This window comes from Teleopsis dalmanni, chromosome 1 (genome assembly GCF_002237135.1).
Source record: "Teleopsis dalmanni isolate 2A chromosome 1, ASM223713v2, whole genome shotgun sequence".
In the NCBI taxonomy this organism is placed as follows: Eukaryota; Metazoa; Arthropoda; class Insecta; order Diptera; family Diopsidae; genus Teleopsis; species Teleopsis dalmanni.
Window position 1 is genome coordinate 6,191,313 of NC_051846.1, and position 19,648 is coordinate 6,210,960.

General features: G+C 30.6%; 1 protein-coding gene across 2 annotated transcripts in view; it reads left to right on the forward strand.

Annotated features, from left to right (window-relative positions):
* LOC119665900 (sensory neuron membrane protein 2) overlaps positions 1-19,648 on the forward strand; it is a 46,342-nt gene that overhangs the window by 16,472 nt on the left and 10,222 nt on the right. For both annotated transcript variants that reach the window (XM_038075156.1, XM_038075157.1), the window contains 2 exons: positions 723-983; positions 1,051-1,480. In XM_038075156.1, coding sequence (XP_037931084.1) covers positions 723-983; positions 1,051-1,480 — 691 coding nt within the window. The remainder of the gene's footprint in view (positions 1-722; positions 984-1,050; positions 1,481-19,648) is intronic.

Below are 19,648 nucleotides of genomic sequence, written 5' to 3' on the forward strand. Positions count from 1 at the left end.
TATATTGGTTGATGATAAAATAGAGTAAATATGCATGGTGTTCTATTGATTTAGTATCCATATAATTGATATTACTACAATAACGACTTTAATTTTATGCTTAAGTACTTATTAGCAAAATTAATTTGAAAAGAAAATTGGAAATATTTAGCAACGGAAACACATAATAAGCATAAAACTGAAGCCTTTCTTATGTTTTTTAAAATCAGTTCTAATCTATTATATCTTATTAACTAACTTTCTAGAACCCTATAAGTGGTTGCACAATATCTTTGTGACCATAATTAACGGTGTAAATGTAAGTTAAAAACTAACAAAAAGACCAAGAATCAAAAGCTTTCGGCAATTCATACTCCGCTTAAAAATTCTCTTGTAAAAATATCTAATGCAATCGTTCATCAAAATCAGAATATTTAATTAGTTTTTCCAAACCGATGTAAAAAAGTCATTAGGATTCACTTGTCAGAACTGTCATTTCTCAAACTAATCACTATAATAAAATTGGCAAAACTAATAAAAGTAATTAGAGATTCATTTGTTTAGCAATTGTAATTTAATTAAAATTGAAGTCATGTTTTGATTGGCGTTTAGATAAATGCTTGAAGGTGTAAATAATTAACTGCAAATCGATTATTGCATTCATATGCTATGCTTGTGCTTTGAAAAAAAAATTTTATTTAATTTTATACATTATTCTAAAATCTATTTGTTTGCATTTACAGTCTGTGCTGCAGATTAGCGAAAACGATCCTGGCTTATCACTGCTGCTAGTGCATTTGAATGCTAATATCAAGGCGGTCTTCAATGACCCACGTTCGATGTTTGTAACAACAACTGTGCGCGAGTATCTTTTCGATGGTGTGCGGTTTTGCATAAATCCGAATGGTATAGCTAAGGCCATTTGCAATCAAATCAAGGAGAGCGGCTCAAAGACTATACGTGAGTTGAACGATGGCAGTTTGGCGTTTTCATTTTTTAATCACGTAAGTTGAACAACTGGAAATCTATAAATAAAACATATTATATTGAAGTTTGTTTTTTTTTCTACAGAAAAATGGTTCTGGACATGATGTATATGAGGTACATACGGGCAAAGGTGATGCAAGTCGCGTGCTTGAAATACAAAAACTGGATGATTCACATAATTTACAGGTGTGGTTGAATAATACTGATGGTGAAACGTCGATGTGTAATCAAATCAACGGCACCGATGCATCTTCGTATCCTCCTTTTCGTCAACGTGGTGATTCAATGTATATTTTCAGTGCAGATATATGTCGCTCCGTTCAGCTATTCTATCAATCTGATATACAATATCAAGGTATACCTGGTTTTCGTTATTCGATTGGCGAGAATTTCATAAATGATATTGGCCCAGAACATGATAATGAGTGCTTTTGTGTTGATAAGCTCGCAAATGTAATAAAACGAAAGAATGGTTGCCTATACGCAGGAGCATTAGATCTCACAACTTGTTTAGGTGAGTAGTTATTGAAATATATTAAGATTAATATTAACTAAAATACATTTTGTAACTACTGATATTGGATTTTGGGATTTAGTTTTTCGATTAAAATATCAGGTATACACACATGTATTCTTAGTGATGCCCATTGCAAACAATGCTCATAGAGCCGCGAAAGGACTAAGGTCAATCATACATTTTCATGATGTGTTAAATTTTAAATATAAAACGGATCTAATTACTTTTCTTTAGAAAAATTTGAAAAAACTTTAATAATGTTAATAAAATGAAAATATATAATTTCCATGATTAATATTATGCCGTCTAAATCTAGAATTGGCTGACGAGTTATACTCATTGCAAAGACTCTTCCGCACTTTCTGAAAACTGTTTTCAAAAAAAGTTTAGACACTTACTATAGTTAACTCATCCTCGCAGAAACTGCTTTTCATTTTCAATTAATTACAACTGTCATAATTTTAAATATTTTAATACATACTAAAATAGATAAATTAAGTTGTTTAATTGGAAGTCGAAATATATGATTAATTTTCAAATAAAGCTAATCCGATTGATGTTATTGAGTCAACAATTAACTTTCAACATTTATTTGATTTTAATTTAAGTAGTTAGACTTCATTGAAGCTTAGAACCGCATTAAATTATTAAGTGGAATCTCGCATATTAAACTAAGCCTTTAAATGCATAGAAAATATTGATTAATGAATTGTAATTGCAATTTCACATGCGGTATTGTGAGGTTAGATATTATTTAATATTTCATAGCATGTATATAAAATTGTTCTTGAAATTTATACTCTTTGCTGACAAAAACTGTTTCATCAAAGATTTTACCTAATATAATATTTTGTAGAGACCGGAATACACAGTCATCAGAAGGTGCCAGATGCGAAAAATATATTGGATGTGGCAATATATTCTATCGAAACCAAACTTTTGTAGTATATCACATTACCTTCCTGAAACACTACACTTTTTCTACTGATCAATTCTGGCCTTTTTTGTTTAAGTGATTCATTTAATTTGTCCAGCTGATGGCAGTTCAATCATTCAATCATTGTGGTATACTATAGAAAGAAAACAATTCTTCTGAAATCTTACTATTCCTTTTTTTAACAATATCGACTTTTGATTTACTTTGAATTGGTTCATCTTTATTAATCTATGATTTCTTACATCTAAAATTATTGCATCCCGCCCATTTCATCTCCACTCTGTTCTTGCGCCATTTATGCATCATTTTTTAGATGTTTAAGAACCATTATACGAACTTCAACTCAACGGCACTATTTTTTTTCCGTGCGAACATGAAAAACGCTCATGATGATCTTTAAAATTATGTTTAAACATACAAATGATCATCTAAGTTCGTTCGATTAAATTAACTTACTTCCTCGTTTCTTTTTATACTACTATGAACCGCCATCTAACACTTAGAAATCTAGGAATTTTTTTTAGCTCTGTTCAGTACTTTTATACATACAAAAACATATAAATGACTTATTACTAAAAGATACCTAAATTACTTGCTACTAATTTCAAATAAAACACCACCTGGTTTTAAATAGAAGTGTCTGTGAAATTTTAATAGCGTCATAGGCATTAAAGCAGGTGCCCTTACATATAAGGTGTAGCTTTTAAGTGATAATTTTTATCACAAATTCAATACTTTCAAAAAATTAAATTAAGTATCTTTCTAAACGAAGCCGTTTAACATAATATTTAGTAGCAAAGGTGTTATTCAAACTTTATTTGGAATATGATACAATTTGAATAACCGAAAATGTTTTTTGGATGAAATAATACCAATTCCGAATATATTTAAAAAGTTTGAACAATTCGAATATACGAATTTCCATGTTTGCTATAGAACCTGTTATTGATATTGAACCTGCTGTTAATCTTAATGTTGATTTATTTATAATTCTCATTAGCTTTGAAGTTAATAAAATTAGGGTAGATTCAATTGGAGATATCTTAAAATTATTTCATTAATAATAATATATCATATGTTAATATTATATTATACATCAAAAGATATTTCCAAATATGTGTCCAACGAAATACCATCCTGTTAGGTATATTTGAACACTCGCATATACTTCAAAAAGGAAGAATGTCTCTAATGTAAAATAGATTTAAATAAGTTTATAATAAATAATGTGGTGTGTAAAATAAACTTTGTTGAAAGTATTCCCATAATCATTTAGCACATTTAGAAGAAATTATGAAGTGAAAAATGATTAAAACGGCCTATGTGTGTGGCATAGATATTAAACATTAATTATTTTGTTTAGGTAAAAACATTTATTACTCATCCTTTTTTGTTACTCATCATATAAACTTAATTAAAAACAAATATTTGTTTTTTAAAAAATTAGTTATGGACACGCAGAGAATGGATAAAATATGGCATTTTCATGCAAATTTATACAACCACTTAACCAATCAGTAATTAGTAATTTTTATTAGCTAAATTGCAAATACATAAAGTTTTAAATCAGTTGAATTATTGCAAACTATTTCTGTAAAAAATGCCGTCAATTTTTTTTCTTGAGATATTTCACACATGTGTTGAAATGACTAAACCAAGTATTAAAATTTGAACTATAAAATGATTTCATTTTATTATATATTTATTTATTCCGCAATCTGTCAACAAAACTATAAAAATTCGCACCTGAAAAATAAAATATTTATGCGTTTTTTACATTAAAATTATGTTTCGAAAATTCAGAAAATATTCTATAAAACATGAAATGGAAGAAAACTATTTAAAAACTGGATATTTTTAAACTTGAATGATGAATTCCAAGAATAAAAACCTATAAAAATTAACACTTTTTTAATAAAATTTAGTTAATGAATTGGTTTGCAAAGTAATGCAAATTTCTAAGAATTTTTTCCATCACATTTCTTACAGAATTAATCACTTATTATTAATTTGGAAAAAAATTACTGAAAAAATTGTAAGCAGCAATTATTAGTAAGATTAAATTCTGTAATTAGTAGTTAATCATAATTCAATTTTAAAATAAAATGTTATGAAGTCTCAGGCTTCTTTTCTAAGTCTCAGAAATTTGTGATTAAAAAAAATTCTCAAAATTATAACCTTCCACGGCTACTCTGGTTAACATATAGAGCTGGTCCAAAGTAGAATATAGAGAGCGATTAAAATCTTTAGAGCAAAATATTTGGATTCTACTTACAACCATATTATGCAAAAACAATGATCGAATAATATAATTTCTAAATATTTCCATACATTATCTTCTAATATATAATAAGATTGTTTTAAATAAGTAATACATAATGTAGAACCATTCTAAGACAATCATTTAATGTTATGTATATGCATATTATTAAAATGATTCTACAAATAATAGTATTTAAAGAAAACAACTATTAATAACAGTTAAGTAAAGTTATATAGCTGTTGTTTATTCGTTAATTCAAAAAACAGCTCAACTAGTGCTGTTGTTGTTTACAACTGAACAAAAAGTATTGAAAAAATTGAAAATTTGATTAACGCCCTAGATGCTTTTTGGTTTATAAACATTTGTTGGCAGTTTTACTAAGCAAAAAATAAACCTCATAACTGATATATATTCAATTGAAGATAACATCACTATTTTTGTAGTAACTTTTCACAATTTTAACACGTTCAATGGATGTTATAAGTTTAATATTGTAGAATGACAAACTGTAAACTGAATAAATAATCACTTTAATGATAGTACTGTAAGTAATATGTCACTAAAATAGTGCTGCTAAAGCCGAACTAGGAAATGGAAAACTTTTTATCACATATGTGACAGTACATTACCTTATGATTGTGGTCAAATAGTTTAAGTAAGTTTATAAATGCATTAAAATTAGACCTTCGTTATAACTATAAAACAATTTCCATAGTCAATGCATCACCGAATACCCCCTTTCCTATAATATAATAGTAATATAAAACAAAATGGAAAATTATTGTATGAACAAAATACAGTTAAAGTTCCATAACTCGAACTTTTATAACTCGAATTTTCTACACCTCGAACTAAACAGAGTGCAGCAGGGTTTAAAGAGCAAAAACATACAATTACAAAAAATTTTTTTGCTCAAAGTCTCCATAAGTCCAATCTTTTCTTTGCGAAATGGTAATTCGAGTAATAATAGTATGATTACAATATATACAATTATTATTATTATTTATTTTTTCTAACAAAACTATAAATAATTGAGTAAGTAAATAAAAAATCTTAACATTTATAAAAATTTATAAAAATCCCCAAGATTTCCTAGTTTTTATTCACGATTTCACATGTGCAACAAAACGTTTAACACATATGATATCAGTTTGGTAATCCTCAACTGCGCGAAGTCTGGTATTAATCGACACTCTACCAACCTCTCCTTAATCCGCTATCTTGAATATTTCGTAAACAAATATGAATTAACAAATCTTCATCAACACAATCTCACTTTAATCCGCTTTGACCAATATTTCCTAACTGTATGAACATCTCTTTTGCTTTCCGTTCACAAACTTCATATACACTCAAGTTAAATATTTTTATATAAATATATAATATATGTTATATTTTATACATTTGAATATATCCAAAAATATTTATTTTCCTCTTTTCGTCTTTTTTCTAAGTACAAATTATTACTTTAATATGTTATTGAATTCTTTCTCATTTAATATCTTTATAGTTTAAGATCATTATTATGGTAGATAGTTTTATAGTCGATTAAAACTTGACCTATCCAACGTGAAACATCATCAATGAAATTTCAAAAACTAATAAATGCATTTTTTTGAATTTTTATATGTGTTTGACCATAAAATTTTATATTTTTCAAGCAATATTTATGTTTCAAAATTAGCATGAAATCATAAATTCATGTATAAAATTTAATAGAATATGCAAAAAAAAGGTTTGATATGTTATGAAAAAATCGAATAAAGAAATTTAACCCATCAACGCAGCTGGCATTGAACCATCAAGACAATGGGTCAAATTTTAATTAATTTCAACTAACTTAAATTTATGAACACTCCTACTAAACTTGATTTGTGTTTGTTTTTAATTTATATGCAGCTAATTTGCATAATTTTTTTTTTTTTTTTGGATTTCTTATCGGATAACTCTTGGTTAAATATAGTTTAGTTAAAAGTTGATTTATTTGCAGTCGGACAAATTTTTTGTCTTTGACGGAGATTGCAGCCATAAAAAGGAATTCGTGTGTGGTTTAATGACTGCCAAACTGACACCGTCAAAAAAAAAACAGAAACAAAAACAAAAATGTATCTTCACCGTTGAACATTTGAAATTAATGACGATATTATAAATTGTAGCAGCTCTACCGAAAGCGGTGCATATGTACTACTAAACTAAACTAGATTTTATAATGACGTCATAACGTATAAACAAAAATTTGCATTTAGTCAACAATTCAATTTCAGTGTTAAAAAGTCAATGCTTATACCACCCTCAACAAACAACATAAAAGCACTCAGCTTCAAAACAAATATGAAAAATTGACACTTCATATTGGCAGTTAATAGTAATCAATTAAAATTTTGCACGGAAATAAGAAACCTCCTACCGCTACACTAATAACAAAATAATAATAAAAAGATAAATGATCTTAACAAATATGAATAAAAATAAAATAAATTTCAATAATCGACGAGAATGTAAACAAATTCACACGTTACACGATTTTGCCGCTAATCCACTTGTCAAGATACTTTAGTGCTTTCGTGCTCAGTTACGTATTCCTCAGTAGACTGACCGGTGACGACTCCATGACGTCGCCAATGCCAATGCCAATGCCAGTGTGGAGAGTGCTCATTCACTGACAGACAAATTGGCAACCAATTGCTTGTGCCTTTTTTGCCAGCAGCGATATTGCTCGGAACTGTTGATCTGTGTCAGAAGTACCAACATAAATCAAATTTACAAATCATTTGTCAAAATTGGCTTGAAAAGATTTTGGAAGTGCCAAAACTAGTTTTTGCTACTTGTGAGCAATCTTTAACAAAATTATTAACAATTCTTTCCAAATCGAATCTCTGTTATTTGATAGTTGCAGTTTTTTTTTAAACAAATTTTTACAGTGTCAATAGACTCCAGACAGAAATTAATTTCATTTGAGAACTGACAACAGAAATGGTAAACTAATGGCACTCGCCCATCGACTAGAGAACATTTCCATTTTGCTTCCGATTTATTATTTAAACTATAAGTGAATATTTACAATAAAATATTTTAATCCATTTAATATAAATAAAAAGAATAGAAGTTATAAAACTTTTGAAGAAAGAACAGATCTGATACATAAATGGGTGGCATTTTGTCTTATATTGATCCAAGAATTAAGGGCATTTTGTTACTACAGTTTATATATTTTTATGAATACATATAAATATATTTATGAATATAAAAATTTAGAACAAATCTAAGTAATAATAAAAGTAGCTTAATATATTAATTATGTTGAAGCTATTCGAGCCTGTGCACTTAAGCACTTTTACTCTTTTATAACTCGAGGTATTTTCAAAACCCCTCTTTACGCCTTGACTGGATTACTGTTTATCACTTCATTAGACTAAGCAATAATTGACTTGTCTCGTGACAAGTTCCATTGTCTAAAGTTTAAATTCAGGTATATGAATAAAATATCAGCCTGAATTATTCAGTTGCAAAGTTTCTTTCGCCGTCCAAAGTACAAATATCAATAGGTTAAGTGTCAAAACTTCTTGATAGGGTGAACGCAACACAAGATCGACGTAACGGTGCATAATATTTTTCACTTAATATAAATTATAAATTAAAGTTGCAAAATACTGGCGCCGATAATGTCCAACACAATAATAATTTGACTGATTCCATTTCTATAACAAATGTTTTAGAACTCATTAAACCCATTTTGAATGATAATAAATTGAATTTGCAAGATATAGGTAGCGTCGATGATCACTCAAAAAAATATTAAAAGATATATAAAACTATTTTGAGTAACCATAAATTGAATAGGTAGGTAATCAGCGATGACGGCGAATATGATAATTGTACAAATGAGTCCATAAAACTATTTAGAATGACCATAAATTGAATTTGCAACAGATAGTTAATATCATGAAGATGCTAAAAGAACATAAAAATTTTTAAACTTTAAAAGTTTTAGATAAACGTTTAGCCATGTCAAATTGATTAGCGTTGGCTCACATTTGATCAAAAAATAAAACGTGTTGATGATTTAAAACATTATTTTGACATATTTAAATATAACGAAAAAGATTGCTGTCTCCGATACGTAAACAACGAATACGCATAGGTCACTTCGGCGATAAGTCGATGACAGGTTAAATGAACAACAAAATCAATAGCCATCCAAAGCTACCAAAGACACTATAGTTGGTCAGAGATGTTGTTATTCACGACTTCGAAACCAGAAACCATCTGTACGAAATATTATGTAGTGTTATTTGAAAATTGAAGAAGAAAATGTATCATTATTATTATTATGAAAAGGGTGTCTAGAGATAAAAAATTTGAAAGTAATGTCAAGTCTCATCTCAAACAGATCAACAATTCTTATAAGACGATTTAGAAATATTGTATTAGGAAAACTTTGGAACTTTGGAAGGATCATTGAGTAAAATCATGCTTATACCAGATCTAAGAGCTTGCGATTTAGTTATTACTTAGTAAATGTTTGAGTTTGAATCCTCTTCAAACTTTCTAAAATATTTTTTTCTGAACCAAGCAACATTATCTACTGAATTATATTACTTTATTAACATATTTTATGTCTAAAGTGTACCCATAAAATCTTCGATGTTGCTAACACTCCCATTTTTTATAAGTGGGTTCAAATTAAACTGTTATAAAAAATAAATTTTTATTCCAATAATGCCTGAATTAAATAGTAATTAGTTTTACAGTAATCTAGGTTCACTTAGCTTCAATACCTTTAATTCGGGTTAAATATTTATCCAAAAATATGTCAAAGAAAATAAATTCATTGAACTGTGCGATGATAACCTTTTTCGTCGAGACTGCTGAGTAGCCTACATATAGCATTTGTGTCCCCGAAGCTAAAATTATGTTTAAAATTATATCGTCTGTATAAATAAAAGTCAAGTGTTTTTGCTTTTAAAAGCATTTGGATAGAGATGATAAACGCCTAGCCATCGACTAATGAATATTTTTGCGTTCTGAATGGGACGGAACGGGTTCTTGAATCCTATTCCAAAAGTATAATGAATATGATATTTTCGTAGTTCATAACTAAGTTGATGTGTTGTAATGGAACTAAATTTATTCCTTAAGCTATGAAGATTTCAATAAATTGTTTTTTGATTGAAATCACCACTACAAGGTTGTTCCGAACAACTTCCGAATTCACTGAAAGGACAAAACTGGCTTTTAAGTTGCCTTTTTAAATAGTTTTGAAAGTAATAATCATCGATAGTAGATTTATAAATTGCATATCATATTTTTACAAAAGGTGAACAAAATAAATCAATTGAAATCTATGGAAGAATACTATATAGTATATTCTAACTTTCAAACTCTTATGGTCTATATATATAGAATATAATTAAATTATAAATTAAATGTATCTGATTAAATTATCAATAAAAACATATAATTGCATTTGTTGGAACCATATTTATTAGATTTTTTCAATGTACTTTAAGGGATAATTATAATTTTTTATATAAATATATATTTATACAATATCGTTTCATACTTGAGCTAACCAACACCACGGGGCGTATGAGTGATAGCATTAATTTTGTTAAAAATTATGTAGTTATTTATCGTAGAACATATGACCCTACGCTTATACTATATTGTATCTTAATTCGTTTATAAAAAAATATTATTTTTATCCAAATGATTTTGAATTTAATATTAAATGATATAATTATTATTATTTTAATATAGTAATTATAATATACTATATTGCACAATTGACCTTCGAATGATTGGAGGAACTCTTTAGAAACAATATTTATTTAGTAATAGAATTATTAATGATGTTCTTCTTCTGCAATCGAAAAAAGACTAAATAGATCAAACACTTATAGTAAATTTTATGTTTACATATCATTAACATAAACGTTAATGATTTCATGCCATATTTGTGTGCCAAAAATGTGTTAATAATTAACACTCGAATCAAAAGTCTTGTAAGCTTAATTAAATATTTTTTTGATTGGTTTGCCCACTTCAGTATTGTACGAGATAAAACGATAAAATATTAAAAAATTCAAAAACGCACATATAAATCAACAGCACTTCCACTGCGTCCAACTAATAATAATAATGGTATTGATAGAAACCAAAACAAAAACAAAAAAAATAAAGTTCAAATCTCCAAATATTAACAACGGCAGTCGACAGCTACTTTAGTGCCATCACATTAGAACCTCATAATTATGCAAGACAGGTAGATAGACGTAGATGTCTACCCGAAATCAACTGATAAAGTGGTCAGTGGCTTAACCAGTTTTCCGCTCAAATCAACGGACTGCCGTGCGCATTTGATCTCTGATACTGAAGCTTATTAAAAAGCTAGCTGAGTAGATATCTTCTGAGCATCGTTTCAATCAGTCTTCAACGAAACGTGCCCGTGAACGAAAGCAAAATCGGTAATATAAGGGAAGGTAGACGATAATTTCTATACCCCGTCGTGGTATTAGAAAATAATATTTTTATTAAATAATAATAAATGCTTAATTGTTAGTCATACTAACTAAAGAAATTAATCAAAGTATTGCAAATCTAAAATCAAACTCGCGTGTTTACTTAGTCCGCGCGTTTTGACTATAAATAACTTAGCTTATGTGCTAATAACTGTGATTTAATAATTTTCCATAAATTATGACGAAAGACGCGTACGCCAGTTCGAGCTCTTCGCGAATCTCGTTAGCGGTAACATCTTTTGTAATAATTGCCCTCGCATACAAAGTAACGCCGAGTGAAGCAAAAGTATTTGACCGTTGCGAATTAGCGCAGTTGTTACATTATCGACATGGTTTGGACCTGCAGGAAACCGCGAGTTGGGTTTGTATAGCACAGCATTCTAGCAGCTTCAATTCTGCTACTTATGCTGGGAATCCAATAACGGGAGGTTCGCATGGACTGTTTCAAATCAGCGATGTATATTGGTGCTCGCCACCGGGAAAAGGCGTTGGTTGTAATATTGATTGTCAAAGATTGCGCGATGACGACATAGCCGATGACTTGGCTTGTGCACGTACCATACATGCTGAACATTCCAGAATTTCTGGCGATGGATACACTGCTTGGAATGCATATCAGCAATTCTGTCAATTCGGCACTCAAGCATACATAGAAGGTTGTTTTACATCACACAAACAAAGCAATCAAATTGTTACAAATCAGAAGAATACGATAGCTTTGAGTCCAATTCCATCTGCTTCGAATGCTATTAATTTTTTCACACCTAAAAAACCTGGTAAAGTTTATGGACGCTGTGAATTGGCACAGGAGTTGTACTATAAACACAAAATCCCAATGGAACAAATAGCTACATGGGTATGTATAGCACAACATGAATCGAATTTTGACACATCTGCTGTGGGGCGTCTAAATGGTGATGGTAGCGCTGATCATGGCCTCTTCCAAATCAGTGACTTGTACTGGTGTACACATGATAGTTTTGGTGGCAAAGGTTGTAACATAGCATGCCATAAGCTAATCGATGCAGATCTTGTGGATGATATCAAATGCATACGTATAATACACGATGAACATACACGCATTTCTGGTGATGGGTTCACAGCTTGGACAGTCTATAATCCACATTGCCGTAATCAGCAATACACACAGGTAGAGTCTTGTTTTGACAAAACAGCAGAATCAAGTACAGCATTCGTTACACAGAAAGCACAAAATTCAGGTAATAACTTAATACCGCACCAATTTTCTACAAATCCTTTTCTACACAAAACTTCATCTAAAGACGATACGCACTTTGGATTCAATAAAAATCAATTTTCACAAGGAGTTCCGTCCAAAGGCAAGGTGTATAAACGCTGTGAGTTAGCACAAGAACTACGCCATAAACACAAGTTTCCTTTGCATGATATTGCCACATGGGTTTGCATAGCAAAGCATGAATCCAGCTATGACACATCGGCTGTAGGGCGTTTAAATGGCGATGGCAGTGCCGATCATGGTTTATTTCAAATTAGCGATTTATATTGGTGTACGCATGATAGCTTCGGTGGTAAGGGTTGTTCCATACCCTGCGAGAGATTATTAGACTCCGACATAACAGATGATATTAAATGCATACGTACTATACATGATGAACACACACGCATATCAGGTGATGGTTTTACCGCTTGGACGGTATACGATAGGAACTGTCGTAATCAGAAGTTGCAACATATTTCAGACTGTTTCGATGATAATGAAGTTTTAAAAGCAGAGGCAAGCATTCAATATACCAATACAGTATCAAATGCCATTACTAACGTGAAGAAAGGAAAAGTTTACAAAGAATGTGAATTGGCACAGGAATTATATTATCGTCACAAGCTTCCACTTGAAGATATACCCACCTGGGTATGTATTGCGCAGCATGAATCCAATTATGATACTGCAGCTGTGGGTCGTTTAAATGGTGACGGTAGTGCTGATCATGGCCTCTTCCAAATAAGCGATTTATATTGGTGCAGTCATGACAGTTTTGGTGGTAAGGCTTGCAATATACCTTGTAACAGGCTTTTAGACTCTGATATCAGTGATGATGTAAAGTGTATTAAAACTATACACGCAGAACACACAAGAATTTCTGGTGACGGTTTCACAGCTTGGACGGTATACAACCGCAATTGTCGCAATCAAAATTTAAACCGCATATCCAGTTGCTTTGATGAGAAAGAGTTTACAAAGGCTCAGACAACACATGTCGCCCATTCCACAACTGACATACCCAAGGGTAAAGGCAAAATTTACAGCAAATGTGAACTGGCGCAGGAGCTTTACTTTAAGCATAAATTTCCATTACGTGAAATACCTACTTGGGTATGCATAGCTCAGCATGAATCTAGCTTTAATACTGCAGCTGTTGGCAGACTGAATACTGATGGTAGTGCTGATCATGGCCTATTTCAGATAAGCGACCTCTACTGGTGTGCACATAATGAGCATGGCGGAAAGGCTTGTAATATACCCTGTCACAAACTTCTCGATAATGACCTCAGTGATGATGTACGTTGTGTGAAAACAATTTTTGCTGAACATACTCGCATATCTGGTAACGGATTTACTGCTTGGACTGTTTATAATCGTAACTGTCGTAATCAGCAACTGGAGCAGGTGACACAATGTTTCGATAGCAATGAATTATCGAAAGCACAACAAAATGAAATATCTTACACTGCGGAGAATAATTATGATGTAGCGGGTAGTAGCATAAGCACATCAAATACGAGTCCTGGCAAGGGCAAAATATACAATAAATGCGAATTGGCTCAAGAACTATATTTCAAACATAAAATATCTATGAAAGACATACCAACCTGGGTTTGTATAGCACAATATGAATCCAGTTTCAATACTGCTGCAGTAGGTCGACTCAATACAGATGGTAGCGCCGACCATGGCTTATTTCAAATCAGCGACTTATATTGGTGTTCGCATGACAAGCAAGGTGGTAAGGCATGTCATATATCGTGCAATAAACTACTCGACAATGATCTTACGGATGATATACGTTGCATCAAAGTTATACATGATGAACATACACGTATCTCTGGTGATGGTTTCACCGCCTGGACAGTGTACAATAGAAATTGCCGTAATCAAAAAATCGAACAAATATCGCACTGCTTTGACGCTAAGGAGATTGCCAAAACACAGGAAGCAGTTACGTATAGTCATAGCCCAACACAACATGGAACAAATTTGATACCAATGAGCCAAGTAAAGCCCGCAAAGCGCAAAATTTACAAAAAATGTGAACTGGCACAGGAACTATATTTCAAACACAAATTACCGATGGCTGATATACCCACTTGGGTGTGCATTGCCCAACATGAATCTAGCTTTGACACTTCAGCTGTTGGACGACTAAATACCGATGGCAGCGCAGATCATGGTCTCTTCCAAATCAGTGATCTATATTGGTGTTCTCATGAAAGAAATGGTGGCAAAGCTTGCAATATTGCTTGTAGTAAACTTATTGATGCTGATATCAGTGACGATGTACGTTGTATCAAAATAATACACGAGGAACACACTCGGCTTTCTGGTAATGGCTTCACAGCGTGGACTGTGTATAATGGACACTGTCGTAATCAAAACTTAGATCATATAAGAAGTTGCTTTGACAGCAATGAAATCGAAAAAGCACAGAAGGCTGTGGTAAGTACTCAAAGGGAAAGTCAGAAAGTACATACGATTGTACACAATAAACCTATTACAAAACCGAAAGGACCAATTAATCATGGATTCAAAACAAACCCATTCTTAAATCAATTTAATGCGACTCGAATTGTGCAGCAAAATATTAAACAAATTCCTGACAAACCGTTGGTAATTAAAAATATCCCACAAAACTATAAACATAACCCATTCTTACATAATTTAATTGGAGGCATACCACAGAAAAGTGCTCAAAGTAGCATTACCCAGGGTCTAACTCAAAAGAAAATTAATGAAGCGCATCCAGTTTCTGTACAGAGATATGTACATAATCCATTTTTACAACAGTTTATAAAAACTGATCAAATTCATCATAATAAAATGCAAATATCAATAAATACTACACCCACTTTTCCTGATAAAAAATTCATTACTTCTACTACTGCCAGTACCAATGTTAATCATTCTAAGGATGTTTACACACAGAATATATTTTTACAAAAATTTGTTAATCCTCCAAGCACTACAGCTACAGAAGTTAACAAACAAAAACCAGTAACACAAACATTTATTCAACAGGCTCCCAGTAAATTTTCCACTGATACTTTCTTAACAAACATTCCCTTGACAGAAACAACCACTGCCAAAACGACTACTGTCCAATATAGGCAAACGCCACAATCTCAGAGTAGCAGCACCGTATCACATAAAATTTCTAAGCCAACGATTTCACCTCAAGCAACACAATTCACAACAAAATCTATCACACAAAGTTCACAATTAACTACTCGTACAACATCTCCAACCAAAACTTTGCAAATTGCAACCAAGCCATATGTCAGCAGCAATATCTTTCGAACCACACATAGACCCAGCACAACACACAGGGTCGCTTTACCAGCAACAACGAAAAGCTCCTTTATTGCTGCAACTAAACTAACAACGCCTAAAATCACTGCAACGCACCCGCCAAAGAGCGCCACCACTTTGACCACACGCAGAGCTACATTGCCAGTAACGAGTAAAAGTGTGACTTCCAGTACTACTGTAACTACGAAACGACCAACTACGAAAGCTGTTGTTACGACAACTACTACTAAAAGACCAACAATTAAAACACTTACAACCACTACAAGTGTAAACAGTCTTAAACCCACAATTAATTCAGCAACAACCAAAAGCTTTCCAAACTACAATTACCAGGTTGTCTCAACGACAACAAGAAGACCTGCAACAACAACAAAGAGAAGTTTGTATTATCTTGGTACAGCAGCACCAAGAACAACAACTAAGAAATCTACAACCTGGAATTGGAGAGAGCACACTGGAACAAATAAAGAGCACACGACTTGGAATTGGAAAGATCACACCACAACAACAAGAACACCTATAACTACAATTAATAAAACTACTCCTATTACAAAGATACCAACTCATTCTACTACTGGAAAGAAAACAACAACGAAAGATGTCACAACAACAAGACCAACTACAACTGTAAAATTGCAATCTACCACTAAAAATTACGGTTATATTAACACTTTACGAACGACTACGAGAAAACCTACAACAACAACCACGCATAAACCAAACACTAGTAGTTCAGCTACTAAAACAGCAACATCTTCTATACATGCTGCACATGCCGCATCAGTTTTTCTTACTGGGTCAAAAAGCCCAACTCCTCAAACAGTTTCACATTTAAATACAGAGAGTACAACGCGCATCAAAACCTCGCCAAATCCTACGAATATTGGCTTGCATACGTCAGCTACTACTGCAATAAAACAACAAAATCCTCAAACACATACCAATTACATTAATTCTTATATTAATGTCATTAACACTGGGAGTACTACTACAACAAAACACATTATTAGCACCACTAAGAAACCCAGCACTCAATGGAATTGGCTACATTACAAAATTGATACAACAACAAAAAGACCAAGCATAACAACACCAATAACACACACTAAAATCGAACCAACAACAATAAAAGTAAACAGTAAACCAACCACAACAACAACTACAATAAAGCAAACTACAAACAAATCAACAGCAAGTCCCACAATTAAAACAACAACTACTCCTGCAATAAAAACTCATCAAATATTAAACACAAAATCAACTTTTAGTGATATAAAAACAACAAAAGCACCCTTCACAACAATAACAACAAAAGCTGATAATCTTCAAACAAATAATACAAATGTTAAATCATATAACATAAATGCAACACCAGCAACAACAAATTCTGCCTACCTCACAATTAAAAAAAATGATCCATTAAAAACAAAAACACTGCATGGTAATACACTCAATTTAGCAGCAGCAGCACATAATACTACAAGCTTTACAACAACAATTGTAAGCAGAGAAAGTGTTGAGAAATATAAAGCTGATCCTTTTAGTCATCCATTTTTTGCCAAATACAATGAGCAATTTAAGCTATTCACTGACAAATACATAATACCAACAACAAGAATACATAACAATACCAAGAGCAGCATCAGCACCTAATACAATTGTATGTACAAAACAATACTCGTACTTTTATATTACCCGTATTAGTGCTTTAACATTTAGTTAGCGGCTAAAGTGAAGTTTAAAGGATTGACAAAATATAAAGCAACACTTCTTAATAGAGTTACCAGGAGAATGCAAAAGACTTTTTACTTAAAATGTGCCACGAAAATTGTGTTCCCTATTATCTAAAAATATAATTAGATTTAACGTTTTAAGAGAGATAAGAAAATTATGAATAATTAGTGATAGTATTAAAATTCTTTTTGCCTTAAGAATTTTTAATACTTTAGATAATTTAATACTATATTAGAGATATTAAATATTTTATAAAATAAATATTATGTACCACAAATGAGTTAAATGTATTTAATAAAGTCCGCATAAAATATACTATATACTTTTATTTAGGTAAAAAACTTTTTAATTATATATAAATACATGAAATATATTGTAGCATATACATAAGTATAAATAGACAAAATTTGTATTTTATAAAATTTTATAATTTAAATTAATTTAATTTAAATTTTATAAAATTTATGTTTTACATTTTACTATATAGCTTATAAGTAACAATACATGAATATATACATATAGATCAAAATATTAAATAAAAACACATAAATTATAAAACATTTTTTAATTTAACGATTTGAGAATATGCATATTTATGTTGAAAATAATAATGCTTTTAATATGTTTAATAAATATAAATTTAAAGGATATATCCTTTAGTACCACCCGCACCACTGTTGAACTCCACTCTTTTTTGTTGCCTCCACGCTTATTAACTGATTCTATTGCTTGGTAAGACAACGCAGGACTGTCATGCGTTAATATTGACCCTTACATTATCTTATTCTGTTACAAATTTTTAATTTTATTCCAATATTATTCCAATTAAATAACCTCTATAAGACTTCCTACTATTTTTGGTTGTATTCTTTCATTGGCTTCACTAATCAATTTTGTTTATATTTTATTGTTTCATAAATTGTCCCTTTATTTTAATACATTTAGTAAAAATGTTTAAATACAAAGGAAATATACTTTCTTCAAGCACGCTTATTAACGAATTTCTTGCTTGCTTATACAATGCAGGACTGTCATGCCTTAGTAACGCCTCCTATATTTATATTCCACCCCAAATAGGAATAATATCATTATCTTATTTTGTCACAAGTTTTTAAATTTATCTAACTGGAATAACTTTTATAAGACTCCCTAGTATATTTGGTTGTATATTTTCATCGCTTTCACTGAAGGGCTATTATGCTACTTCCTTTATATTTTATTGTTTCCTAAATTGTCCATATATGTAAATACATTTAGTAAGGGCGTTCACGATCTTGAGTTGCGAGCTCGATGACCAAGTGACATAGTAACAATACAAAGCGGTAAAAAATAGAATATATTCACAATTTCATTGCTTTCGTTGAGTATGTCATCAAATAATTAGAACAATGACGTTATTGCCATTAACTATTAAAGAAAAATCAGGTCTGGCTAAATACCAGTATTTTATATAATAAAATCTATAGTAAACAGTGATCTTATATATTGTAAAATTTCTGATAAACCATAATTAAATATTAAATCAGAAAATGTACAGAATAAGATTTTTAAAACATGTCTTTTGCAAATTCACGTATATTTTGTTTAAATATTTATGTATTTTTTATATTTTTGTTTGTTGATTAAATATTTATATTTGTATAGAAAATATAAAAATTTTTATTTATATATGAATAACTGACGTAAACTAAAAAAATCACTATCAAGGTCATTAACATCTCTCTATATATATACTATAAGCTATAATGCAGATGTTTCCATCAATATATAATTTTTTTTTTCTTAATAAAAATTCTTAAAAAACTTGGCAAAATTTCACTTTCGTAACTCTTATTTTTGTCAAAACTTGTATTTTTAATTAAAAGCTAATAAATAAGACAGTAATTTGATATATTTATATAGTATAACAAGAAAAAATTATTCTTTTCTTAATTTTGATAACTGCCGTCTTACTTGTAGAACCTGTGAGTGATATCAGGTTTCATTTTGTTAGATCAAAAACTAAAAAGAAAAAACCCGAACAGAATTATTGAGAAATATTACCATAAAATCATCTCTAGACAGCCACTTGACATTGTTCTCATAAAACACAAAAGAATATCAAAATCTAAAAATTAAAATTTATGCAAATTATTTTTAAAAAAAA